Source organism: Callorhinus ursinus, unplaced genomic scaffold (genome assembly GCF_003265705.2).
Source record: "Callorhinus ursinus isolate GAN/ISIS: 27379988/994484 unplaced genomic scaffold, GSC_fseal_2.0 scaffold41, whole genome shotgun sequence".
Taxonomy (NCBI): Eukaryota; Metazoa; Chordata; class Mammalia; order Carnivora; family Otariidae; genus Callorhinus; species Callorhinus ursinus.
In genome coordinates this window covers 11724737-11751523 of record NW_027397103.1, presented here as the reverse complement: position 1 = coordinate 11751523, position 26787 = coordinate 11724737, and the positions used below count along the sequence as shown (strand labels likewise).

The following is a 26787-nucleotide window of genomic DNA, read 5'->3' as shown; positions in this document are numbered from 1 at the left end:
TTCTGACAACATACTAAGAAAATGAAGAGAGTTATGGCAGTCCATAGTACCTTCTCTCTAAACTGGATTTTCCTTTCAGGTTTCTGAATTTCTGGTAGAACTGCACAGAAAGGTTTGATAACTTCTAAAAATTTGATGCCCATGGCGGCGGCTGGGGCGGCCCGGCGGGGCACCGCGGCCTGGGCGCTGCCTTCGCTCGGGTCCCACCGCTCGGGTCTCGCCGCCTGCTCCCTAAATAAATAAATCTTTAAATAAAATAAAATAAAGTGTACAATTCAGTGGCATTTAGTACATTGTTGTGTAAACATCACCTCTATCTTGTTCCAAAACATTTACATCACCCTCTCCGTACCCATTAAGCAGTCACTCCCCATACCCATTAAGCAGTCACTCCCCATTTTACCGTACCATATTCGTCCCTGAAAAACACTAATCTACTTTTTGTCTCCATGATTTATCTAATCTGGGTGTTTCATATGAACGGAATCATACAATATGCTACTTTTTGTGTCTGGCTTGTTCCACTTAAAATGTTTTCTTTTCTTTTTTTTTTTTTAATGTTTTTTATTTATTTATTCATGAGAGTCAGAGAGAGAGGAGAGAGAGGCAGAGGCAGAGGGAGAAGCAGGCTCCCCACTGAGCAGGGAGCCGGACGCAGGGCTCGATCCCAAGACCCTGGGATCACGACCTGAGCCGAAGGCAGATGCTTAACCATCTGAGCCACCCAGGCACCCCATCACTTAAAATGTCTTCAAGGCGCACATATTTTGTAGCATGAATCAGTACCTCATCCCTCTTTATGGTGGAATGATATTCCTTTGTATGCATAGACCACGATTTGTTTATCCACCCATCTGTTGATGAACGTCTGGGTTGTTTCCCCCTGCATGAGTCCCGGTTCTTCAGAGAAACAGAGCAAAGAGGATAGGTATATATTTGGAGAGAGATTTATTTTAAGGAATCGGCTTATGCAATTGTGGAGACTGGCAAGTTCAAAACCTTCAGGAAAGCCTGGCGGGCCGGAGACCCAGGGAAGAGCTGACGTTGCAGTCAAGTCTGAAGGCCATCTGCAGGCAGAATTCCTTCTTGCCTGGGGGGAGGTCAGACTTTGTTCTAGTAAAGCTTTCAGCTGATTGGATGAGGCCTACCCACATCATAGAGGGCAGTCTGCTTTAAAAGTTCACCAGTTCACCCTCACAGAACATCTTAAATATATGACCAAATATGTGGGTACAGCCAAGTTGACATATGAAAGAAATCATCACACCACCTTTTAGCTATTGTTATTAGTGCTGCTGTGAGCATTCATGAACAAATATTTGTCTGAGTCCTATTTTCAGTTCTTTGGAGTATATAGCTAAGAGTGGAATTGCTGGGTCATATGGTAGTCCTATGTTTAACTTTTTGAGGAAGCCCTAAATTGTTTTTCACAGCAGCTAAACTATTTTACATTCCTTTCAGCCATTTACGAGGGCCTATCTATGATTTTTTAACTTCCTAAAGTGGGATTATGCTACACAAGGTGCATTTTTGGTGTTTTGTTTTTGTTTGACACTTAACAACCTATCTCGGACATCTTTCTGGGTCAGTACTTATAACGCAGTCCCATTCTCTATGGATCGCGGAGATGCTTAGAACTGGGCCTGGCCCAAGGGATTGTTATACAAATGAATGTTACTTTTTTGTTGCTGTTGTTGTTTTTTCAAGTAAGTTCACAGCATGGGGCGCCTGGGTGGGTCAGCGGGTTAAGCATCGGCCTTCAGCTCAGGTCTTGATCCCAGGGTCTTGGGGTCAAGCCCCCATTTGGCTCCCTGCTCAGCAGGGTGTCTGCTTCTCCCTCAGCCGTACCCACGCCCCCACCCCCTTACCCCCCATGCACCTTGTGCTCTTTCTAGCTCACTCTCTCAAATAAATAAATAAAATCTTTAAAAAAAAGTAAGTACACTGTACTTTATTAAACGAATAAACCATAATTTATCTTATTCCCCACTGATAAAGATTTAAGTTGCTTTCAATTTTTTTTTTTTACCTTTTATTATGAGAAATACATACGAGTAGGGAGAACAGGCAATGAATGTCCCCACAATCCAGCTATGACATTCAAAAACCAAAACCCTCCCTTTTTTATTTCCGCCCCCCCCCCACTGGACTCCTTTGAATCATATCCCAAATATCATATCATTTTGTCTACATGTATTTCAGTATTTCAAAGAGATTAGGAGCTATTTGTTTAAACATAACCGAAATACCATTATCATATTGACAAAATTTAGCAATCATTCCTTAATTAGCCAATCAGTGTTCAGATTTCCCCAAATGTCTCATACTTTTTAACTGTTGGAATTGAGCCAGATTACAAACAGTTGGTTAATATGTCTCTTAAAGCTCTTTGACTCTATAGTTTCTCCCTCTCTCTTCAATTTCCCTTTCACCTTATATATACACAAAAACCAGTGCCTGCAATTTTTAAGACTCATTTTGAAATGGCCAGGAAGTTCCTGTTAGAGCTTGTTTTAGATCAATGTAACCCCTCCCCCCATCACACAGTGAAGCAATCCATGTCCCTCTGCTTAACTGTTGGGCCCCCAGCTTTCTCCTGGGCTGCAGCCCCACAGAGCAACACAAACAAAACATAGGGTAAATCATTCAGTCCTTAAATCTGGTCAGTTAATTCCTCCTCCCTTCCAGAGAGGACATTTTGAAACAGTTGGGTAGAGAAAGGAATTCAAGGATGCAGACACTGACACTGGAAACGTCAGTGGGTTGCCATGGGTTGGGCAGTGGGCTGTGGTTGTGGGTTGAATGGTCGCCACAACAGATATGTCTACATCCTCGCCCCTGAAAACTGAGAATATGACTTTATTTGGGAAAAGGGTTTTGCAGGTGTAATGAAGTAAATTATCCTGAGATGAGATCATTTTGGATTATCTGGGCCCTAAATCCAATGACAAGTGTCCTTATAAGAGGCACGCAGAGAAGGCCATATGACCCTGGAGATTGGGGTGATGAGGTCACAGGCCGAGGAGTGTGGACAGCCACCAGAAGCTGGAAGAGACACGATGCAAGCTCTTTCCTAGAGTCCTTGGTGGGAGCGTAACCCTGCTGACACCTTCATTTCAGACTTCTGTCTCCCAAACTGTGAGAGAATACAGCTCTGCTGTTTTAAGCTCCCCCAGCTTATGATAATTTGTTAGCACAGCCCCAGGAAGCTAATACAGTCACATACTAAGGGCCCTAGCTAGGAAAGGCATTTTGGGGAAGCAGGGCCCCTGGATTTCTACCTGTGAAATAATAAGAAATATGTATATTGCTCTCTGCCCTTGGTTCCTGATACAAAGCTCCTAAATCTCTTGGAATTTCCTGAGTAATGGGAGCATCTGACACTGAGCTCCTAAATCTGTTGGAATTTCCTGGAGTGTCTTTTGTTCTAATGAGGCGATTCTTGGTGAGCTCCTAGAGGGAGGCTGGTCCCCAGAAAGACCCAGCCATGATTAAAAGCTTGCAATTTTCAACCCCAGCCCACCCCATCCTCCAGAGAGGGGAGAGGGGCTGGAAATGGAGTTAATAATCTATCCTGTCTATACGATGAGGCCTCCATAAAAATCCCAGTAGAATGGGGTTGGGGGCTTCTGGGCTGGTGAACCTCCATGAACCAGGAGGGTGACACACCCCAGCTCCATGAAGACAGAAGCTCCTCCAGACCTCACCCTATGTACCTCTTCATCTGGCTGTTCATCTGTATCCTTTATTATATCATAAACTGGTGAACAAGTAAGTGTTTCCCTGAGTTCTATTAGCTGCTTTAGCATATGATCGAATCCAAAGAGAGGGGTCATGGGAACCTCAAGTTGTAGCCAAGTCAGACAGAAATTGTGGGTAACCCAGGAACCTACAACTTGCAATTGGCATCTGAAGTGGGGTGGGCAGTCCCATGAGATGGAGCATGTAACCTGTAGGGTCTGCACTAACTCTAATTAGTGTCCGAACTGAGTTGAATTGTGGGACCCCCAGCTGGGGGCACAGAGCCTTGCTTGACGTGGAAACAAAATTGCCCACATCCTTGCGTCAGACGTGGAACACACAGAGGGAGGATGTCTTTCCAGCCCCCACCCCACGGACTGTTCCTCCTTCTGACATGAGCCAGGCCTCCCCCGCGGGATTGTCCACTTCCTGCCCCTGTCACATATAAAGTGAGATGTCATTTCAGAAAACACTGGAGAAGGAAGCATGCAGGGCCCAGGAGCCCCAGGCTCACGCCCCCTCAGTCTGGCAGGTGTGTTCTGAAGTGTTTTCAACCTGCCTTTCCTTCTCCTCACAGCCAGGAGAATAAGTAAACTGCAGAGGTCTACACTCATTTGTTCCTTAGGTCGTTCATTTATTCAAGGTGTACTTACTGAGTGTCCCCTTGGGGTCAGGCACTGGGCTGTGTCCTGGGCATGCAAAGCTGAATCCAGTGCATGTCTTTATAGAGACAGAGGCAGAGGGAAACACACACAGGTAAATAATGTGTGATAAGGAGTGCCTGGGTGGCTCAGTTGGTTGGGCAACCTCTTCTTGATTTCGGCTCAGGTTGTGATCTCGGGGTCCTGGGATCAAGCCCCACTTTGGGCTCCATGGGCAGGGAGTCTGCTTGTAGTTTCTCTCTCTCCCTCTCTCCCTCCCTCCCCACACTCGAGGGCATGCTCTCTCTCTCCAAAATGAATAAATAAATCTTTAAATAACAATAATAATAATGTGTGGTAAGCACATGGGTACCAGAAGCAGGGTCGAGAAGAGGGCCTAACCCAGACTGGAGAGGGAGATCCACAGAAGGCTTGGCACTTGTAGGAAATGGGTTAGCCACAAACCACATATGGCTTTTAAACTTTAAATTAATTAAATAATATTGAAAATTCAGGCTCCACTAGCCCCACTTCAAGGGCTCAGTAGCTACATGTATATTACAAAGCATTTCCATCATTGTAGAAAGTTCTATTGGAAGATACTGGTCTAGGCTGAGGCTGACAAAAGAGGAGTTATCCAGGATTGGGGGGAAGGAAGGATGTCCCCAGAAGCTTCTATAGGACAGCCTCTGGATACTAAACACAGTACAGCTGCTGCGGGAGGTGTCCAGACCAGTTCCTGCCGTGCCTTGTTGGTCGTCTTGAATTCTCTGCTAAGGACAACAGGAGAGCCGCTGGAGCGTTCAGCCAAGTGAGTAGCCTCATCAGATTTGAGTTTTGGACAATGGATTGGAGGAGGAGCAAGGCAGGAGGCAGGAGGACCCGTCAGGGGACGGTCCCGTTCCTCCAGAATCTTGGACCAGCCGTAGTGGTAGCAACATGGGTGGAGAGAGATTTAGGGCGTAGAGCTGACAGATTGGGGATTGTGGTTCATGAGGAAGAAGAGGGAACCAAGCTTAGGGCTTGTGCTACGTGGATGGTGCTAACTGCTCCCTTTGTCTGGTGTAGAATCTGAGGGAGAGGATGAGAAACCTTTTTCTTCAGTGCTGGTCCTTAAGGGAGTGGGCTTCAGTGATCCCGAGGCCCGCATTCCCCAGTAATACCCGCTCCGTGGCTTACCGCAGACCACACTAGAGGGAACACATGGATCTGAGCCTAAAGAATTCCTGGGGGCAACTGTGGGCAGCTCTGTGGCTCTGGAGCAGGCAGGAGAAGGGGGGTGACAAAAGCCTGTTGCTCCCCTTTCTCTCTTTTTCAACCATTCCCCTGATCTTTCACGATGCCGCTCACTCCAAAATGGCTCCCCACTCCCGCTGAGTTCAAAGTGTCCCGTAAAACAGCTCCAATCAGCGTGGACTGTTTCATTCCTCGTGGTTCTGTGACGTGGACTCCAGATTCCAAACTTCTCAAATGCCTCTCTTCTTACTTCTTCCACACTCTTCATTTGGTCTGGAATGTCTGTTCCTTTCATTTCTGCCCCTACAAATTTTAACAGCTCTCCCTTATTCCCCTCATTCATAAAACTCTGGTGGACCAGTTGGATTTTTTTTCAAACAGATTTTTAAAGTAAAGTTGTAGCTACAAAGTCAAAATATATATGTATATTACACCAGATCATCCACAATAACCTCACATATCATTTGTGGTGTGTCTACTACGTTTTGAAAGATACTACCTCAATCTGCTTGTTCAATGTGCTTCCTTTTTTTTTTTTTAAGATTTTTTATTTTTTATTAGAGAGAGAGTACAAGCAGGGGGAGTGGCAGGCAGAGGGAGAAGCAGGCTCCCCGCTGAGCAGGGAGTCCAATGTGGGACTCGATCCCATGACCCCGGGATCATGACCTGAGCTGAAGGCAGATGCCTAACCGTCTGAGCCACCCAGGCACCCTCAATGTGCTTCTTAAAATCGTTACTTACATAGTTGTCTTATTTTCCCTACTAAACACTCAGCTCCAGACAGCGAATGTTATCTTCCTCATTTGGGGGATCCTAAAGCATCTAGCAGAAACACCTTATAGGTTCATTGACTATGCATTCTTAAATCAATAAGGCCTCAATTTGCATTAGGCTTTGTGATCAGTAGCTAGGAGTAAAAAAAGATCAGTAATAAAATTTGGTTTGAATTTTTTAAGACTATTTCTTTATTTTATTTTTTTTCAAAGATTTTATTTATTTATTTGGCAGAGAGAGAGAGCACAAGCAGGGGGAGCGCCAGAGGGAGAAGCAGGCTTCCCACTGAGCGGGGAGCCTGATGCAGGGCTCGGTCCCAGGACCCTGGGATCATGACCTGAACCAAAGGCAGATGCTTAACCCAGTGAGCCACCCAGACGCCCCAGATTACTTCTTTTTTTAGAGAGGTTTTAGCTTCATAGCAAAACTGAGAGGAAGGTACAGAGAGTTCCCATATGCCCCTGCCCCACACATGCACAGCCTCCCCTATTATCAATAGCAGATTTACAGGGAAATGGAAACCTTTCTTCCTTAATCCTCTGCCTTCCAGAGAATTCTGTAGTCAAAGAGAAACAGAAGGTGATTTGGCAAGAACGTGGAAAAAGGAGGCACGTGTTAGTCATTTGAGAAAAGGGAAACACTCATGTTTACAAGAATCTCCACAGTGTCTGCTCACACAGAATGAAGAATATTTTCCACTTGTTGAAAAATCCAGCCTGACCATATTAAGGTATTCACCAAGAACATGGACTTTATCTCCCAAGACCTCTTGGATTAGTGGGGGAGCTAAGTGGACATGTTTGATGGACACATTTGTTTATTAGAAGTTATGAGACTAACAAGTAAAGTGTGAGGAGAAAATGTAGGAGGATGACATTGGAAAGGTAGTTGGGGAACCATCTGTGAAGGGCTTTGTATACCAATCTGAGGAATGTGCAGAGCAGAGGTGGCAAACTTAAAATCCCACAGAGACCAGGCACATAAATGAGTGAAGCTGACCAGGTAATAGGGAGTGGTGGGGACTGGGGCAAAATGGAGAATGCTTACCCTGTCTCAGGGAAGCAGCTACTCTCAGCTCTAGCTGATTGTTACTCTGTGTGATTGTTGGCCCACAGCAGCCAGATCTTCCAGTTTTCCAAGAGACTCTGGAAATCTAGGTTTTTATAGGACAGTCCTAAGTTTTTAAAACATGTGGCCCAAATCCAACTGGCTTTAGAACCCAGTCTGGCTCACAGGCCATACAGCGATAGCCGTGGCAGCTTGGAGGGAGTGAATGAAGTTTGTCTTTTTTTTTTTAAAGGATATGATCCCATCTGTGCTTTAGAAAAATCACATGGTGGTGTGGGAGAGAAATTACAGGGAATAGATTAGAGAAAAGGAAACCAGTCAGGAAACTCTCTCAATAGTTTCCACAGGTGGGAGGTGGCAACAGTCATGGTGGGGTAGGGGGAATGTGGTTGGGCTGATTTGAAGTCCGGGATTCAGTGGGAAGACCTTTGCTTTAATCAGCGTCTGAAAAGGGGCACCTGGGTGGCTCTGTCAGTTAAGTGTCTGCCTCCAGCTCAGGTCATGATCTGCCTTCAGCTCAGGTCATGATCTCGGGGTCCTGGAATCGAGTCTCGCATCAGGCTTCTTGCTCAGCCGGCAGCCTGCTTCTCCCTTTCCCTCTGCTGCTCCCCCTACTTGTGCTCTCTCTCTGTCAAATAAATAAATAAATAAAATCTTAAAAAAAAATCAGCTTCTGGAAGGAGTCTATGCATTCTCTCAATGCATTTCCCACCCCTGTACCCCTTTCCTGAGCTGGGAGCTGAAAGGCACAGAGCAGACAGATCACCTCTAAAGCCAAAGGATAGGAAATTTTAGCAAAGGACTCTGCTCTTGGGTGCTGTCTAAATTTACCCATGATTATTTTAGAGATAGACTCCTTGACCAACTGCTGACCCTCACTTGCCCCACCAACGGGCTCTGCACGTAGTTAAAATTAAAAGCCTATCTATCATTTGGTATTTGGCTTCTTTGAACAGTTAGTGAGAAACTCAGAGCCAAAGCCTCTTTTGCAAACAGCAGAGAGAGGAACTGGCTCCCCAAGAGGCAGTTGTATGGAGACAGACACATGAGAGGTGACCTCAGATCCATTGCATGGTCTTGCTAGTTATGCAACCGGTCACTTGGGCCCAGGGAAGGATGCAAAGGGCAGGGGGTATGAATGGAGGGAAGGAAAGAAGAATTGCCTCGCAGAATTTTTCTAACACCCAGCAAGTGCTGTTTTTAGAGCTTTTTTTTGTCCACAGACCCTTCTGAGTTTTGAGTGTTGTCTTTCTGGGTGTGGGCAGAGGAAATGGCTCTGAGGAGCTGTGGAGCAAAGCCTCCCCCTCTGGCACTGCCTGGGAGAGCCCCATGGGATGGGGAGAGAACGGGGCAGTCAGGCAAAAGGTTAGGGGAGGAAAGCAAAGGCAGAGGCCCAGAACGGCTCCAGGAAATGTTTGTATTTCTCCACCGGGAGGGAGGACAAACAAGCTTTTTTCGTGCCTTCTGAGCAGCTTTGCATGCTCCCCAGCACAGGAGTCTGAAGAGCAAGAGTGAGGCTGGAAAGAAAAACCATTCCAGAGCTGGACCCAGCGACGGCTCTAGGGCATGAATCTCACTGGACCCACCTGCCGCGCCCCAGAAATGACCACCTGCGTGTCACAGTCTGGCCGTGCTCCGTGCTTCACCTGCTAGGGAGACAGGTAGCGTGGGACAGCCAGCCGAGAAAGGACCTCCCGGAGTCTCTCGTCTCTTTGGCTGAGTCCCTGCTCGCCTAGCAGTGGCAGTGTCCACCCACACGTGCAGTCGGGACCTGCATCCCAGGGTGAAGAAGTCAGAAAACCAGCGGCCGGGTGAGTGGGTAGCATTCAGGGGAGCATCTGTGTCTTTGTGGGGACTCCTGGGGCCACCCGGCACACAGAACACCCGTCCTCTGTCTACCATGGACAACGGGTCGTGCTGCCTCATCGAGGGGAACCCCATCTCCCAGGTGATGCCACCGTTGCTGATCCTGGCCTTCGTGCTTGGTGTGCTGGGCAATGGTGTCGCCCTGTGTGGTTTCTGCTTTCACATGAAGACCTGGAAGCCGAGCACTATTTACCTTTTTAACCTAGCTGTGGCTGACTTCCTTCTCATGATCTGCCTGCCCTTCCGGACAGACTACTACTGGAGACACAGGCAATGGGCCTTCGAGGACATCCCCTGTCGGGTGGCCCTCTTCATGCTGGCCATGAACAGGGCGGGGAGCATCACCTTCCTCACGGTGGTGGCCGTGGACAGGTACTTCAAAGTGGTCCACCCCCACCACGTGGTGAACACCATCTCCAATCGGACTGCGGCTGGCATCGTCTGTGCCCTTTGGACCATGGTCATCCTGGGGACTCTCTATCTTTTGTTGGAGAACCATCTGTGTGTGCATGGGAAGACCATATCTTGCGAGAGCTTCATCATGGAGTCGGCCAACGGCTGGCACGACATCATGTTCCAGCTCGAGTTCTTCCTGCCCCTCGGCATCATCCTGTTTTGCTCCTTCAAGATCGTTTGGAGCCTGAAGCAGAGGCGGCAGCTGGCCAGGCAGACTCGGATGAAGAAGGCTACCCGGTTCATCATGGTGGTGGCCGTTGTGTTCGTCACGTGCTACCTGCCCAGTGTGTCGGCCAGACTCTATTTCCTCTGGACGGTGCCCTCAAGCGCCTGTGACCCCTCGGTCCATGTAGCCCTCCATGTCACCCTCAGCTTCACCTACATGAACAGCATGCTGGACCCCCTGGTGTATTATTTTTCGAGTCCCTCGTTCCCCAAATTCTACACCAAGCTCAAAATCTGCAGTTTGAGACCTAAGAATCCAGGACGCTCCAGGACCCAGAGGTCGGAAGAGATGCCAATTTCAAACCTCTGTCGCAAGAGTTGTGTCAGCATGGCAAATGGCTTCCAGAGCCAACCCGACGTGCAGTAGGATCTCCAACTGTGCGGAATGGCGCTGAAACAGGCAGACAAAACCAAGGAGGACAGACTGATGACCTAGAAATATTTCGTGCAAAGGGGGTGAGAGGCTTTGAAAATGCTGCCCTTCCTTGGCTGTATCCTCCTCACTCTGTCTGGAAACGGAATTCAGGTTACTATGCCTTTTTGGAAGGTTCCAGCTGAGAAGTGAGTCAGTTGCCTTTCTATGACCCGATTACAATGACGGGACAAGACGTGCATGAAATGGGGCTTGTGTGTATTGGATGGGGCCATGGGAAGAGCCCGGCTCCTGTGTAGTTTTAAACGGCTGAGGAAATAGGCATCAATGTGTAAACCAGTCATGTTCTTTCTCCGGGGGAGTGGGTGAACTTAATGACAGCAGTATTTCCCATCCTCTGACCTTAAGTTGTTACTTGTTTTGGAAAGCAGACACCAGAGTAAGTCAATAGCTTTATTTCAGGCTGAGTGAAGCTCTTTAGAGGGGATGTCTTGATCCTGATGATTGTCATCTTCGCAGGGTCCCTGTGCGGTATGGTTCTGATTTCTCAGTAGCCCAAGAAGAACGGCAGGAAAACAATCTGCTCTTCTCGGAGCTCCGGTTTTTCTGCAAGTCTTTGCATTTCAGAAGAGGTGCTGGGGGCTGTGCTTACCTGCCCTGATTTTTCCAGTGGGAGCTGAGTGCTTGGAAAAAATCCTGTTGGCCTTTGGGAAGTGCTGAGTCCAGTATGATTGCTTTTGACCGCTTGTTATGTGACTATGAGTTGAGATTATTTATTCATTCATTCTCCAAGTATCTGCTGCATGTTTATTCTGTGCTGGGCACTGTGCTAGCATCCCTTTTACCTGGAGGGTCCTTAGTCAATTCCTGTGTGACAGCAAAGTATTTGGGGGGAGGGCAAACAGAGAGGTTAATACTCTCACCCCCTCAGTGAATATAGTTTCTAGACCTGTTCATGGCAAACATCAGTATATTCCTCTTGTTTCAGGCTTCTGTACAAACACCAAAGGGTGGAAAAGTTAATGTCCCTTACGCACATGAATTTCCCACACATATACCTGGGGCCCTCAAAACTGGATGATTCTATGGAATGATAGGCTGCCTCTGCCCTGTATTGAGGGGGAAGGAGTCCAAGCCAACCTTAGCTCTGTTCTCAAGCCACAAGAGTGCTGAAAATCATTCTTGGCTCTTTTGTTTACACTTTCTCAAATATCCAGGGTACTCTCTGCACCAGATGACCTTCCGAGTTTTTAGTTCTTTGGGCCTCGAAACACCCCTATCGGCTGTCTTTTCTTTCTTTCTTTCTTTTTTTTTTAAGATTTTATTTATTTGTTTGACACAGAGAGACAGCGAGAGAGGGAACACAAGCAGGGGGAGTTGGGGAGGGAGAAGCAGGCTTCCCGCCGAGCAGGGAGCCCGATGAAAGGGGCTCCATCCCAGGACCCTGGGATCATGACCTGAGCCAAAGGCAGACGCGCTTAACGACTGAGCCACCCAGGCGCCCCTTGGCTGTCTTTTCTATTTCCTTTTGCAGAGGCACCGCACAGCCCAGAGATGAGAAGTATTGGCTCTGGAAAGTCTGACGAACCTAAATTTGAATCCCAACTCGACCACTTACTAGATGTGTGATCTGGGGGCAGATTTTATTTCAACACTCAGCTTCTATTTCCTCATATGTCAAGCAGGAGGAGCAATAATATGGATTTCAAGAGGTTGGTGGGCAGATTCCACAAACGTAAGCTCCCAAAGCATAGGGATTCTGTTCACTGTTACGTTCTCCCCAGGGCCTAGAAGAGTGCCCGCACATAGTAGGTGCTCAATAAATATTTGAATGAATAAACAAGTGTAGGCAAAGCATGAGGCGCTGTGTCTGGCAGGAAGGACTCAATAATATGACTTCTGACATTAACGCAGTTTGCACACAGAGATGCTGAGGCATAGAAGTCATTTCCCTCAGGGTTCAGAGTCCCCGAGTAGCTGCTCTTTTATCACTACCCGAATTTCCCTGCTCCCCACCTGCCTGGGGAGGAGTGAAAGCAGGATTCTTATCTGCATCAAAGAACCATATATCCTCCTGAAAGAAATTTGTGGAAGCTCACACTTCTGCTTTGGATTCTATCCCTGCTCATAATTCTTTCCTGGACTGCCCCTCCTTTGTTGCTTCATGTTAATAAAAATGGTTTCCTAAAGCAAGGCCACATCCTGTGTGTGATTCATGAAGACTTTACCCTCCAAGAAAAAGAGTGTAAAAAGTCCAGAAGCTCAGGGTAAGCAGAGGTTCTCACAAAAACAAAACAAAACAAAAACAAAAACAAAAAACCCCCAGCAAGAACAAACAAAAAAGAGGGAAAAATGAAAAACCCAAACACAGTTTAGGCTCTAATTTCTCTTCCCTTTTTAAATTCACAGAATGTGATGAAAAAGAAATCTTATCAAGTGTTCTTCAGAAACTGTAAGAACAAGGATTACAGCTTTGTTTGAGTCAACCCTTTTGAGCTCATCCATGAAGCTAGAGCCCTAAATTTTATATATACACACACAGACACACACACACACACGGGTTGAGATGGAGTAGAACAAACAGATGGGTTCACATATGGACCTAACTATATTCACCTTCCAGTGATGATACAGTAGGAGTGGGAAGGGGTTAATATTTTATCCCTTGAAAAGATTCATTCATTCATTCATTCATTCATTCATTCCATCTTTCAAGGAACATTTATTAGGCACCAGCTCTGTACCAGGCACAGTAGAAACACAAATGGAAAACATAGCCCCTGATCCTGTGGGTTCTATTGTAGAAGCCAAGGGAAAAAAATCAAATCACCATTCAGAGTAACTGTGTGAAAGTGGTAAGTATACGGGTCTGCAGGAGAGCCCAAGAGCTTCATCCTGACCTCAGGGGTTGGGGAGGGCTTCTCAGAGGAAGTGACTCCTGAACTTAGCCCTGAAGGTTGCAAAGGAGGCAACCAGATGACTCAGTGGGGAAGGTATCCCAGTAAGAGAGAGTGTGGTGAGAAAGGTCCCTTGGAAGCTGTGGGAAGGTCAATGGGAAAGGAATGAAAGGCCCTGGGTGGTCTGAGGCAATCTGGGAAGAGGTGAAGCCATGAGATCCACTGCGGAGAGAAGGTCTGTTCACAATTCCTTTTTTTTTTTAGAGAAGGAGCGAGGGAGAGGCAGAGGGAGAGAGACAAACTCAAGGAGACTCCCTGCTGAGTGTGGAGCCCCACATGGGGCTCAATCTCACAACCCTGAGATCACAACCTAAGCTGAAACCAAGAGTCGGATGCTTAACCAACTGAGCCACCCAGGCACCCCTCACAACTTCTTGCTGGAAGATTCATGAGTAACCTTTCAGATTCTTTGCTTTTTAAAAAAAGAACTAAATTTCTTTTTTTTAAGATTTTTATTTATTTATTTGAAAGAGAGAATGAGAGAGAGAGAGAAAGAGAGAGCACATGAGAGGGGGGAGGGTCAGAGGGAGAAGCAGACTCCCCGCTGAGCAGGGAGCCCGATGCGGGACTCGATCCCAGGACTCCAGGATCATGACCTGAGCCGAAGGCAGTCGCTTAACCGACTGAGCCACCGAGGTGCCCAAGAACTAAATTTCTTTAATTATCAGAGGCAGATATGTTTTTGATCAGAATTAAAATATATAAAGAAGTTGAAATCTTCCTTCCATTCCCCTTAATCTCATTTCCTAGAAGTGATAACACTTGCATACAGATGACGAATCTCGTTTTGTCTGCTGAAGTGGGATACAGAGAAAGATAGTTTTTGGGTTTTTTTGTTTTTTTTTTTTAGATTTTATTTATTCATTTGACAGAGAGAGAAAGAGGCAGGAGAGAGGGAACACAAGCAGGGGGAGTGGGAGAGGGAGAAGCAGGCTTCCCGCGGAGCAGGGAGCCCGATACAGGGCTCAATCCCAAGACCTGGGATCATGACCTGAGCTGAAGGCAGACACCTAACGACTGAGCCACCTAGGCGCCCCACAGAAAGATAGTTTTGCAAGGTATTTTTGTCATGAATAGCTTCTTACATCAGAACAGAGATCAAACGCATGGTTTTTAACTCTATTTCATTGTATAAACAAACCGCATATGGTTTATCTAACCAATGCCTATTTATTTATTTATTTATTTATTTAAAGAGTTATTTATTTATTTGAGAGAGAGAGAGAGAGAGAGAGTGCAGGGGGAGGAGCAGAAGGAGAGGGCGAGAGAGAATCCTAAGCAGACTCCCCGCTGAGCGTGGAGCCCGACTCAGGGCTCGATCCATGACCCTGAGATCACGACCTGAGCAGAAACCAAGAGTCAGATGCTCAACTGCCTGAGCCACCCAGGCGTCCCAACCAATGGCCTTTTAATGGACATTTAAGTGATTTCCAATTTTCCCCGATTGCCACCATGCTATGGTGAATAATCTGAATGATGTGTCTTTGGGCACATGTGCTAGAGTTTTCGAAAGAAGATTAGGAGACACTGAAGTGCTGGGTCAAAGGACAGGTGTCCTGGGTGAGGCAGTGCACGCGGTGGCTGAGAGCATACCCTGGAGCCCGACCATCTGGGTTCAAATCATATCTCCTTTACTTACTCGCTGTGTGGCCTCAGGCAAGTTACTTAACCTCTCAATGCTTTACTTGCCTTCTCTGTAAAACGGGGACAAGAATAGTACCTACCCATAGGGTTGTTGTGAGTACTAAATGAATTTAGATGAATAAAGCACCTAGAATAGTACCTGACATAGAGTAAACACTAAAAAAAAACCAAAAAACAAAAAACACCAAAGTCCTACTCTTTTAAAGCGATGAAGTTCAATAATCGGCTTTGTTATTGTTGTTTGTGTGTTTGGAGTTATGCAAAGGAAGGTTTGCCTAAGACAAGGTTGTGAAGCCTCACTCTCAGGGTTTTCATCTAAGAGTTTTGTCTTACATTTAGGTCTGTAATCCATTTTGAGTTAACTTTTGTGTTTGGGGCAAGAAGGGACCTGAAGAGCATGTGGCTCTTCAGTTGTCGGAGCAGCGCTGGGACTTTTGTTTCCCCGCTGATTTTTCTTAGAACCCTTGTTGAAAATCGGCTGACGACAAAGGCGAAAGTTTATTTTCGGACGCTCAATCGTTCCCAATTGATTTACATGTTTTTTCTTATGCCGGAAGCCCACTGTCTTGATGACTGTAAAGTGAATTGGGAAGTGTGAGTTCAACTTTCTTCTTCTTTTTCAAGATTATTTGATTATTCTGGTTTGTCCTTAGGTTTTTTACATGAAATTTAACACTATATTTCAAAACCCTGAAATGCGGTTCTCTCTTTTTTTTTAGATTTTATTTATTGGGGCGCCTGGGTGGCTCAGTCGGTTAAGGGTCTGCCTTCGGCTCCGGTCATGATCCCAGGGTCCTGGGATCGAGCCCAGAGTCGTCATGTCGTCCCCCCCCCCCCCCCCGCCCCCCCACATCAGCCGGGAGCCTGTTTCTCCCTCTCCCCACCCCCACTCACTCTCGCTCTCTCACATAAATTTAAAAATATATATTTTATTTATTTATTTGAGAGAGAGAAAGAAAGAGAATGCCCCTGCATGCACATGACTTGAGGGAAGGGGCAGAGGGAAAGATGCCCGACACGGGACTCGATTCCAGGACCCTGGGATCATGACCCGAGCTGAAGGCAGACACTTAACCGACTGAGCCACCTGTGTGCAAATGCTTTAAATCCATGATCGTGTTTTACCCTGACTGCAGTCCACAAAGTAGGGCTCATTACTGATTCTGATTTCAAAATGAGGGAAGTGAAGCTCAGAGAGGTTGGTAAGATTTAGGGCTACCCCAGCCAATGAGAGCAGAGCCTTGGGTTTGAATCTAGCACAGGCTTCAAAACCTGTGTCCCTAACCATGAAACTACATGGACTTTTATACTATTGCCTCATTTGTAGGGCTGCACTGGATTGAGGTCATCTTATGTGGGTGTATTAAAGCTCTAGTGTAATGGTATTTGTTTCCTGTCCTTGCTGCCTGTGAATATCCTGCTTCCTTCTTGGATGAATGTAGATTTGTTGGTGATATTCAAACCTAAGGACTTTTATTAACTTTATTAACTAAGAGTCAGAAAAACTGACTATTGACAATATTTATTTCCGGGAGCTGGAATTTGCAAGGTACCCTCCCCTTCTAAGTTTTACAGTTTTATCATATTTGTGTGTGTGTGTGTTTAAAATAGTTGTTGGGACCCCTGGCTGGCTCAGTTGGTAAAGTATCTGCTTCTTTGATCTCAGGGTCATGAGTTCAAGCCCCATGTTGGGCATGGAGACTACTTAAAAAAAATAAAATAAAATAAAAATAAAAACAACAATCACGGGTAAAATTAGGAAAGAATAACAAATATTGTTAAGTTTGAAAAAAAGAAAAGCTGGAGGCCTGGATGCTTGGTCTGGAGCTGTCATCAACTACCGTGAACCCTCTTAGCCCCCGAGCTTCTTCATGTATAAATTGAGGGATAGGGCCACCTGGGTGGCTCAGTTGGTGAAGCGTCTGCCTTCGGCTCAGGTCATGATCCCAGGGTCCTGGGATCGAGCCCCTCATCGGGCTCCCTGCTCATCCGGGAGCCTGCTTCTCTCTCTCCCTCTGCCCCTCCCCAACTCGTGTTCTCTCTCTCTCTCTCTCAAATAAATAAAATAGAATCTTTGAAAAAAAAATAAATCAATTGAGGGGGTAGGTAATCTTCCAGCTCATTCTGTGATTATAACCGAAAGTTCACCACCACTCAGACCAAATATAAATTCCGGCCTCCCTGGATTCTGATGCCTACTGTAGAATTTCCGGTCTTCCCGCTGTGCTATGGGCAGGTTTTGTCTTGTTTGTGTTCTTCTTGTATGTATTTATGTTTTTTCTTCCTGTTGCATGAGTTGTACAGAAACTTGTAATGAATCATCTCAACAGCTAAGGGAGTGAGTGATCCCACCGGGTTTTGTGGCAAGTCCACTTGGAATCTGTGACTTTCACAATTACCTTGAATCTTTATACCTAGTTATCTTATCACAGCTTGGATGTGTGCCACTGAACTGGACTGAATAAATTTTTTTTAATTAAAAATGATAATAGCGAGGTGCCCCTGGCTGGCTCAGTTGGTGGAGCATGTGACTCTTGATCTCCAGGTTGTAAGTTTGAACCCCGAGTTGGGTATAGAGATGACTTAAAAATAAAATCTTAAAAAAAAAAATGGTATTATTTATTATCTGTCTGCTTTGTGCCAGGTATTGTGCTAAGAGATTTGCGTACGTGATCTCATTTAATCCTCACGAAAACCCTGTGAGTGATGTTCTATGATTATCCTCACCATCATTTTCATTTTACAGATTAGAAAACCAAGACTTAGGTTAAGTTTTCCCTATTTGTCTTTGGACTTAGCTGGGATTTGTGTTTTAGTTATCTATTGCCACGTAGCAAACCACCACAAAATTCAGTGGCTTGAAACAACCACGGTTGTATTATATTTCCTGAGCCCATGAGTTGACTGGCTCGGCTGGCCATTCCTTGTCTGGGGGCAGCTAGGCTCAAGTGGGACCCCTGGCCTTACCCCCCTCTCCATATGGTGTCGTATGTGCCTATGGGGCCTCTTTGAGTGTTCTTTCCACAGGGTAGGCTGGGCTTCTTACGAAGCTTCTCAAGGCTTTCAAAAAACAGACAAACAGAACTTCTTATTGCCTGGGCTTGGAAACTTCACTTTCAGCACATTCTGTGGGTTAAAAAGAGTCATAGAGCTGGTCCATATTCCACCAGGAGGGGTCACATGAGGGTGGGAGTACAGGAAGCGTCGTTCATTGGGGGCATTGTGGGAGATTTGCCCCTGCAAGCCATAAGTAACTCTGAGTTGGGACACTTGGCTGGTGGGAAATAAGAAACCTCTGGACCACTACGGAAGATGAAGGAGAAATTGAGAAGTAGTAAAGAAATAGAGAAGAAGCTGGCCTTAACAGCTGGCAGAGAACTTTGAAAAGAAAAGAGAAGAGGGGGTGCCTGGGTGGCTCAATCGGTTAAGCATCTGCCTTCAGCTCAGGTCATGATCCCAGGGTGCTGGGATGGAGCCCAGAGTTCCCACCCCCATCCCCACCCCCCGCTCAGCAGGGAGCCTGCTTCTCCCTCTGCCTGCCGTTCCCCCTGCTCGTGCTCTCTCGCTCTCTTTCTCTCTCTGATAAATAAATAAAATCTTTAAAAAAAAAGATTTATTTATTTATTTATTTGAGAGAAAGAATGAGAGGGAGAGAGCACATGAGAGGGGGCAGCGTCAGAGGGAGAAGCAGACGCCCCGCTGAGCAGGGAGCCCGATGCGGGACTCGATCCCGGGACTCCAGGATCATGACCTGAGCCAAAGGCAGACGCTTAACCAACTGAGCCACCCAGGCGCCCTAAATAAAATCTTTTAAAAAAATAAAATAAGGCATTTATGCATGGGGTCTGCAATATCGGAAGCTCTCTGTAATGTACGAGCCAACATCACCTTAACTTCTTTTTTTTAATTGAGGAATAATTAACATAAAACATTACATTGGTTTCAGGTACAACATAAAGATTTAGTATTTGTGTATATTGAGAAATGATCACCACAATGAGTCTAGTTAACTCTGTCACTGTACATAGTTACAGAATTTTTTCTTGTGCTGAGGACTTTTAGGATTTACTCTCCACAACTTTCAAATATGCAATACAGTATTATTAGCTAAAGTCACCATGGTGTACGTTACATGCCCAGGACTTATTTATTTTATAACTGGAGGTTTGTACCTTTGGACTCCCTTCACCCATTTTGCCCACCCTCCACCCCCTGCCTCTAGCAACCACCAATCTGTTCTCTGTATCCATGAGTTTTTTTTATGATTCCATATGTAAGAGAGATCATAGGGTATTTACCTTTTTCCATCTGACTTTTTTCCCTTAGCATAAATACCCTCACAGTCCATCTATGTTGTCACAAATGGTCAGATTGCACTCTTTTTTATGGTTTAATAATTTCATTCTTTTTTATGGTTCAATAATATTCCATGAATAGATAGATAGATAGATAGATAGATAGATAGATAGATAGATGATAGATACACTTTTTTTTAACCCATTCATCTGCCTATGGACACTTAGGTTTTTTCCATATCTTGGCTATTGTGAATAATGCTACAAGGAACATGGGCATGCAGATACCTTTTCAAGTTAGTGTTTTCGTTTTCTTCAGATAAATACCCAGAAATGGGATTGCTGGATGGTATGGTATTTCTTTTTTTAATTTTTTGAGAAACCTCCATACTGTTTCCCATAATGGCTGCACCAATATCCATTCCCACCAATAGCACAAGAGGGTTCCCTTTCCTCCACAGCCTCACCAACACCTGTTATTTCTTGTCTTCTTGATAATAGCCATTCTAACAGGTGTGAGGTGATATTACATTGTGGTATAGATTTACATTTCCCTGATGACTAGTGATGTTGAGCATTTTTCATGTACCTATTTGTCATCCATATGTTTCCTTTAGAAAAAATGTCTATTCAGATTCCCTGTCCATTTTTTAATCAAACTGTTTTGTATGAATTATTTGTATATTTTGGATGTTAATCCCTTACCAGATATATAATTTGCAAATATTTTCTTCCATTCAGTATCTTGCCTTTTCATTTTGTTAATGGTTTCCTTTGCTGTGCAGAAGCTTTTGAGTTTGATATAGTCCCACTTGTTCATTTGTGCTTTTTTGTCTTTGTCTTTGATGTCAAATCCAAAGAAATCATTACAAAGATGAAGGTCAAGGAGTTTAGTGCCTATGTAGGGAGTTTTATGGGTTCAGGTCACACGTTCCAGTCTTTAATGTATTTTAAGTTAAATGTTTTTGAAGATTTATTTATTTTAAATAGAGAGAGGGCGCGCTCGTGCCCATGTGCACGTAAGTGCGGGGAGGGGCAGAGGGAGAGAATCTTCAAGCAGACTCCCTGCTGAGTGGGGAGCCTGATGCAGGGCTGAATCCCACAACCCATAAGATCACGACCTGAGTGGAAACCAAGAGTTGGACACCTAACCAACTGAGCCACCCAGGCGCGCCTTTTTAAAGTTAATTTTTGTGTATGGAGGAAAGGAGGGAGGGAAAAAAATAAGTTAATTTTCGTGTATAATGTAATTTGCATGTGGCTGTCCAGTTTTCCCAGTACATCTATTGAAGAGGTTGTCCTTTCCCCAGTATCTTGGCTCCTTTGTTGTAAATTAATTGACGATATTTGCATGGGTTTATTTCTGGGCTCTCTATTTTATTCCATTGATCTGTGTGTCTGTTTTTATGCCAATACCACACTGTTTTGATTACTATAGCTTTGGTATATAGCTTGAAATCAGTAGTGTGATGACTCTAGCTTTGTTCTTCGTTCCCAAGATTGCTTTGGCTACTTGGAGTCTTTTGTGGCTCTGTACACAAAATTGTTATTTTTTTCTATTGAATTATTTGTTCTATTCTACCAAAAAAAATGCTACTGGAATTTTTGTTCTATTTCTACAAAAAATAAATTGTTGTTCTATTTCTACAGAAAATGCTATTGGAATTTTGATAGAGAGCACATTGAATCTGTAGATTTCTTTGGGCAGTATAGAAATTTTAACAATATTTGTTCTTCCTGGGCACCTGGGTGGCTCAGTTGGTTAAGCGACTGCCTTTGGCTCAGGTCATGATCCTGGAGTCCCTGGATCGAGTCCTGCATCCGGCTCCCTGCTTGGCAGAGAGTCTGCTTCTCCCTCTGACCCTCCCCCCTCTCAAGTGCTCTCTCTCTCATTCTCTCTCTCTCAAATAAATAAAATCTTAAAAAAAAACAACAACAATATTTGTTCTTCCAATCCATCAGCATGGAATTTGTCTTCCCATTTCTTTGTGTCTTCTTCAATGTCTTTCATCAATGTCTTACAGTTTTCAGGGTACAGGTGTTTCACCTCCTTGGTTAAATTTATTCCTGTGTATATTATTCTTTTTAAAAAATATTTTATTTATCTATTTGATAGAGAGAGAGAGAGAGAGAGAGAGCACAAGCAGGGGGAGTGGCAGAGGGAGAGGGAGAAGCAAGCTTCCTGCTGAGCAGGGAGCTCGACGCAGGGCTCGATCCCAGGACCCCGGGATTACAACTTGAGCTGAAGGCAGATACTAAATCGGCTAAGCCAGGCAGGCGCCCCCAGTTTCCTATTTTTAACTCAAAGTAGAAGCAACACATTTTAGAACCTCTTGCTCAGCAAGGATCATAGCCAAAATATTAAAGGGTAGAAATGTTCCATAGGGTTACACCCAATTATACTAAAACGCAAAGAAATGATGTGTGAAATGGTGATCTGCTGTGAGGCAGAGTTCAAAGTCCTCAAAGGTCCCATCCCTTTAAGTTTGATTTTCTGAAAATAGAGCCTTTTAAAATATCATGCACATGCACTTAGTGGGGCGAGGCTGTGGATGGGGTACAGGAGGGTACAGGAACTCTTTGTACTTTCTGCTCAATTTTGCTGTGAAGCTAAAACTCTAAAAAAATAACGCTTATTGATTTTTAAGAATCACATACTTTAAGGGCCCACCTGTGTGGTGCAGTCAGTTGAGCATCTGACTCTTGGTTTCAGCTCGGGTTGAGATCTCAGGGTCATGAGATCAAGCCCCACTTCAGGCTCCACGTTCAGCACAGAATCCACTTGAGATTCTCTCTCCCTCTGCCCCTCCCACTCGTGCTCTCTCTCTCTCTCTGAAATAAATAAATAAATAAATCTTTAAAAAAATAAAAATAGGGGTACCTGGGTGGCTCAGTCGTTAGGCATCTGCCTTCAGCTCAGGTCATGGTCCCAGGGTCCTGGGATCGAGCCCCACGTCGGGCTCCCTGCTCCGCGGGAAGCCTGCTTCTCCCTCTCCCGCTCCCCCTGCTTGTATTCCCTCTCTCTCTGTCTCTCTCTAGGTAAATAATAAAATATTTAAATAAATAAATAAATAAAAATAAAAATCACATACTTCAGAATACATTGCTTACTTGAGCACAGAAGCCTATCAAAGTCTAACACAAAACAAACAAAAACTCGGTTTATTGTAACATACCACTGGCAATCCAAACTGGGTTCAAGTTTTCAAATATCTTATGAAATTGTATGCTGTTCTCAAGTATCTTTTCTCCTTTCTCCTAACTAGAGCTTAATTGCAAAGTTCTGGTGTGGAAAAGCAATCTGTGCTGGTACAGAGAATATGGCAGGGAAACATCAAATGCAACACATCTGTCCTCATAAAATAGACAGTTACTGTCTCCTTGGTGGTTCCAAAGAAATCATATACATGTTACTGTTTCTTAAGTCATATGCATGCTAATACTACATAGTTGTTCTTAACATTTCTGGAAAACCATGCTGTTTAGCATGGGAAATTATTATTGCCGTTGTCATTCATTATGTAAGTCAACCACCCAACAGTGAATCAGTTCTCCAAAGCTAAGCGCTCGGGATGCTGGCACACAGCCTTCCAAAGGGAAGCCCTCCGCATTGCCATAACTCACAAAGGACAGACGGCTTGCCTAAACTTATCCTTTACATTTAGGAAACTTTGTGGGTTCCTGTCTTCCCCAGGGGATTTTTATTACTTGTTTATGCAAACAGCAGATTGCATAAGAGCCTTGCTGGCTTTTTTTTTTTTTAAGGGATTTCGTAGTTTCCTGGTAAGCACTCAGTCACCAGTTTCATCACCCTGACATGACATAAAGGCGGGAGCTGAACCTCGCGTTCGCCACTCAGACACACGCCTCTTTCCTTGAGCACTCGCTAGGACCGACTCGTTCCACTCATGAACCCGCACCAGCAGCAGAATCATTTTCTGGAAATAGACAAGAAGAACTGCTGTGTGTTCCGGGATGACTTCATAGCCAATGTGCTGCCGACGGTGTTGGGGCTGGAGTTTGTGTTCGGGCTCCTGGGCAATGGCCTTGCCCTGTGGATTTTCTGCTTTCACCTCAAGTCCTGGAAATCCAGCCGGATTTTCCTGTTCAACTTGGCTGTGGCTGACTTTCTCCTGATCATCTGCCTGCCATTCTTGACGGACAACTATGTGAGGAAGTGGGACTGGAGGTTCGGGGACGTCCCTTGCCGGCTGATGCTGTTCATGCTGGCCATGAACCGCCAGGGCAGCATCATCTTCCTCACGGTGGTGGCTGTGGACAGGTACTTCCGGGTGGTCCATCCTCACCACGCTCTGAACAAGATCTCAAATCGGACAGCGGCCATTATATCCTGCCTCTTGTGGGGTGTCACCATCGGCCTCACGGGTCACCTCCTGAACAAAAAAATGTTGATCAGGAACCAAGATGCGAATTTGTGCAGCAGCTTTAGCATCTGCCATACCTTCAGGTGGCATGATGCCATGTTCCTCCTGGAGTTCATCCTGCCCCTGGGCATCATCCTGTTCTGCTCAGCCAGAATCATCTGGAGCCTGCGCCAGCGACAAATGGACAGACATGCCAAGATCAGGAGGGCCATCAACTTCATCATGGTGGTGGCCATTGTCTTCATCATCTGTTTCCTGCCCAGCGTGGCTGTGCGCATACGCATTTTTTGGCTCTTGCACACCGTGGGCACGAGGAACTGTGACATGTATCGCTCGGTTGACCTGGCATTTTTCATCACCCTTAGCTTCACCTACATGAACAGCATGCTGGACCCTTTGGTGTACTACTTCTCCAGCCCATCTTTTCCCAACTTCTTCTCCACCCTGATCAACCGCTACCTGCGGGAGAAGACGCCCCAACAGTCAGATAATAACCAGAGCACAAGCATGGAGCTCACGGGGGATCTGAGCGCCACCAGGAGTGTGCCAGACAATTTAGTGGCCCACGCCGGTGAGCCATGGAACCCTTCTTATCCGACCCCAGCTTCTCGCTAAATACCCGAGCCAAGAAGTGAGATGGTCACCAAGAACCAAGGTCTCTGGGGAAAGAGTTTGGCTGGGTGCACAGAGTAACATCATGAGACGTGGCCTGTGGTTTCCTGGAATTTCCAGATTCGGAGAATCGGATTTAGAGAAGGAGTGTGGCAGAGTGGGCTGCCTGGTTGTGGAGCGTCACCAGAGGACTCTTGGGAGGAACAGAGAGTAAAGCTTCTGAGATTTCTGCTCAGTCTCTGGCACTCACAGAACCGAAGACGGCCAAACTGTCCACACTTCTGCAGAGTAGAGCTGGAGCCAGGGAGACGCCCATGAGCACCCGTGATTCACTGGCCTCCTTCCCTCACCTGCCTGAGGCAGGGATGGCTCTCAGCTCCTGGGGGCGATACCCAGTCGGTCGGGCTCTAGCCGGGATAAGGAAAGCTAAGTGGTTGGAGGGGAGTTATGGCCCCTGGGCGGAGGCCAGGAATCATTAAAGAAGCCAGTAGGTCACCCACATTCCAAGGGACCGATTCATCTTTCAGCCAAGCTTTAGCAGAAAAGCACCGGGCAGGAGACTTGTAAGCTTTGGTTAATATCTGAGTTTCCGGTTGAGGTAAGAGAGGGATTAGCCAGGGCAGGACTGAGCAAAACAGTCTTACTGAGAGAAAGAAAAGGCATTTTGCAGCGACCTGCGCCTAATCCATTCCTCTCCTGTTGACTAATTGGAAGGCTGAGGGTTAGAGGCTTCAGAGAAGACAGCTGCTTCCCACCTGTTTGGTTTTGTCGTTAAAAGGGAAATGCTGCCCAATGGTTAGAGGGAGAAGGTTCCTTCTGGTTCATTTGCTTGTGTTCCTGTCCTTATAAGAAATCTACCACTTCAATAAATTTTGATGTGAGACACACAGTCTGGTGTTGCATGTGTCTGGGTGATGGTTCACAGAAAGGGACTTCTTACTTAAGCGGAGACCTTTATGGGTTGTTAACTGTGTCCCGACAGAACATACCAAATACTGTCAAGTAAGGAAAGGAGGTAGACACTGAGCTGCATCAAGAGAGTTAAGTAAAAATTGCACCTGCTTTAGGACCAGGATGAGGAAGGGCTGGGAATAAGTAAAAATCATTTAATTTGGAAGGGTGGTGCAAACAGGGTTGCAGGGGCCCTGTACATTCTATTCAGGGTGAATATTGCTATGACTATTTGTGTCTTAAAAAAGGAATTGGGACAGACCGGGGTGTTTGCAGAAGAGGGAGGGAAAAGAAAGAATTTCCTATGGAACAGTTTCTGTTCCCAGTTCTGGGATGGAAAGGAGATGTACCGGTTTGAGTCTGTGATCAGTCCAAGTTTCTGTTACGCTTTCATCCCCAGCCTGTCCCTCCTTGATTCCTTAGCAAGATGCGGCTTGCTTTGCCATCCTGACTCAGATACAGATAAGAAAGGGAGAGACTTAGACTCCAAGCCAGAGCTTAAATGGCAAAAAATGAAGAACAGACAGACGTTCTCATATTGAAGTGCTTTCGGAGTGCTTTGCTTGCCCGGTTCTCCTGTTGATTCCTAGAAGTAGAAAGTTAAAGCAGAGATCACCTCAAAGAGAAGAAGTGGCAGACATGAGCTCAGAGGAAAGGAGTACGTTCCCCCAGCTTCCCATGCATGAGTCAGCAGCGAGCCTGGCTGGGAAACTCGGACCAGTTCAGCACTAACTCACATCCATCCGTTTGCTCAGGAGTTCCATCAGCTTTCATTTATTTATTCATTTTTAAAGCAGGCTCTGTGTCCAAGGTGGGGCTTGCATTCACAACCCTGAGATCAAGAGTTGCATGTTCTACTGACCGAACCAGCCAGGCGCCCTTCCATCAGCTTTTAGGTATTAAGCACCAACGATGTGTCAGATGCTGCTCTGGGTGGTTGGTGGAGATAGAACAAGGCACGGGGGGGACGCCTGGGTGGCTCAGTCGGTTAAGCATCGGCCTTTGGCTCAGGGCACGATCTCGGGGTCCTGGGATTGAGCCCGGCGTCAAGCTCCCTGCTCAGTGGGGAGTCTGCTTCTCCCTTTCCCTCTGCCCCTCCCTACCACTCATGTTCTTTCTCTGTCTCTCACACACTCTCTCTCAAGTGAATAAATAAAATCTTAAAAAAAAAGAAAAATCTTTAAAAAGCATTAAATCACAATTTGTCATGTCTATAAAATAAGAACATCATCATCATCATCCTTGATCATCAGTAACATTTTTTTTTTAAGATTTTATTTATTTATTTGAGAGAGAGAGAGAATGACAGAGAAAGCACATGAGAGGGGGGAGGGTCAGAGGGAGAAGCAGCCTCCCCGCCGAGCAGGGGGCCCGATGCGGGACTCGATTCCGGGACTCCAGGATCATGACCTGAGCCGAAGGCAGTCGCTTAACCAACTGAGCCACCCAGGCGCCCATCAGTAACATTTTTTAAGAGAGGAGTCTTCTACTAAATATTTCTGTTTCCCTGTCCAGAGGGAATGTCAGTATTAATGTAACCTGACCGGCTCCGTCAGAAGAGCA

The 26787-nt window shown here is 45.7% G+C and overlaps 2 protein-coding genes across 2 annotated transcripts; both read left to right on the top strand.

The window, feature by feature from the left end:
• Positions 1-8573: 8573 nt before the first annotated feature.
• HCAR1 (hydroxycarboxylic acid receptor 1) lies at positions 8574-12598 on the top strand. The gene has a single exon (XM_073881236.1). The coding sequence runs from the start codon at positions 9361-9363 to the stop codon at positions 10372-10374; it is 1014 nt and encodes a 337-aa protein (XP_073737337.1). The 5' UTR covers positions 8574-9360; the 3' UTR covers positions 10375-12598.
• A 10513-nt stretch (positions 12599-23111) lies between these two features.
• Positions 23112-25162, top strand: HCAR2 (hydroxycarboxylic acid receptor 2). The gene has a single exon (XM_025889813.2). It carries the CDS (start codon positions 23185-23187, stop codon positions 24274-24276), a length of 1092 nt encoding a protein of 363 aa, XP_025745598.1. The 5' UTR covers positions 23112-23184; the 3' UTR covers positions 24277-25162.
• The last annotated feature ends 1625 nt before the right edge of the window (positions 25163-26787 follow it).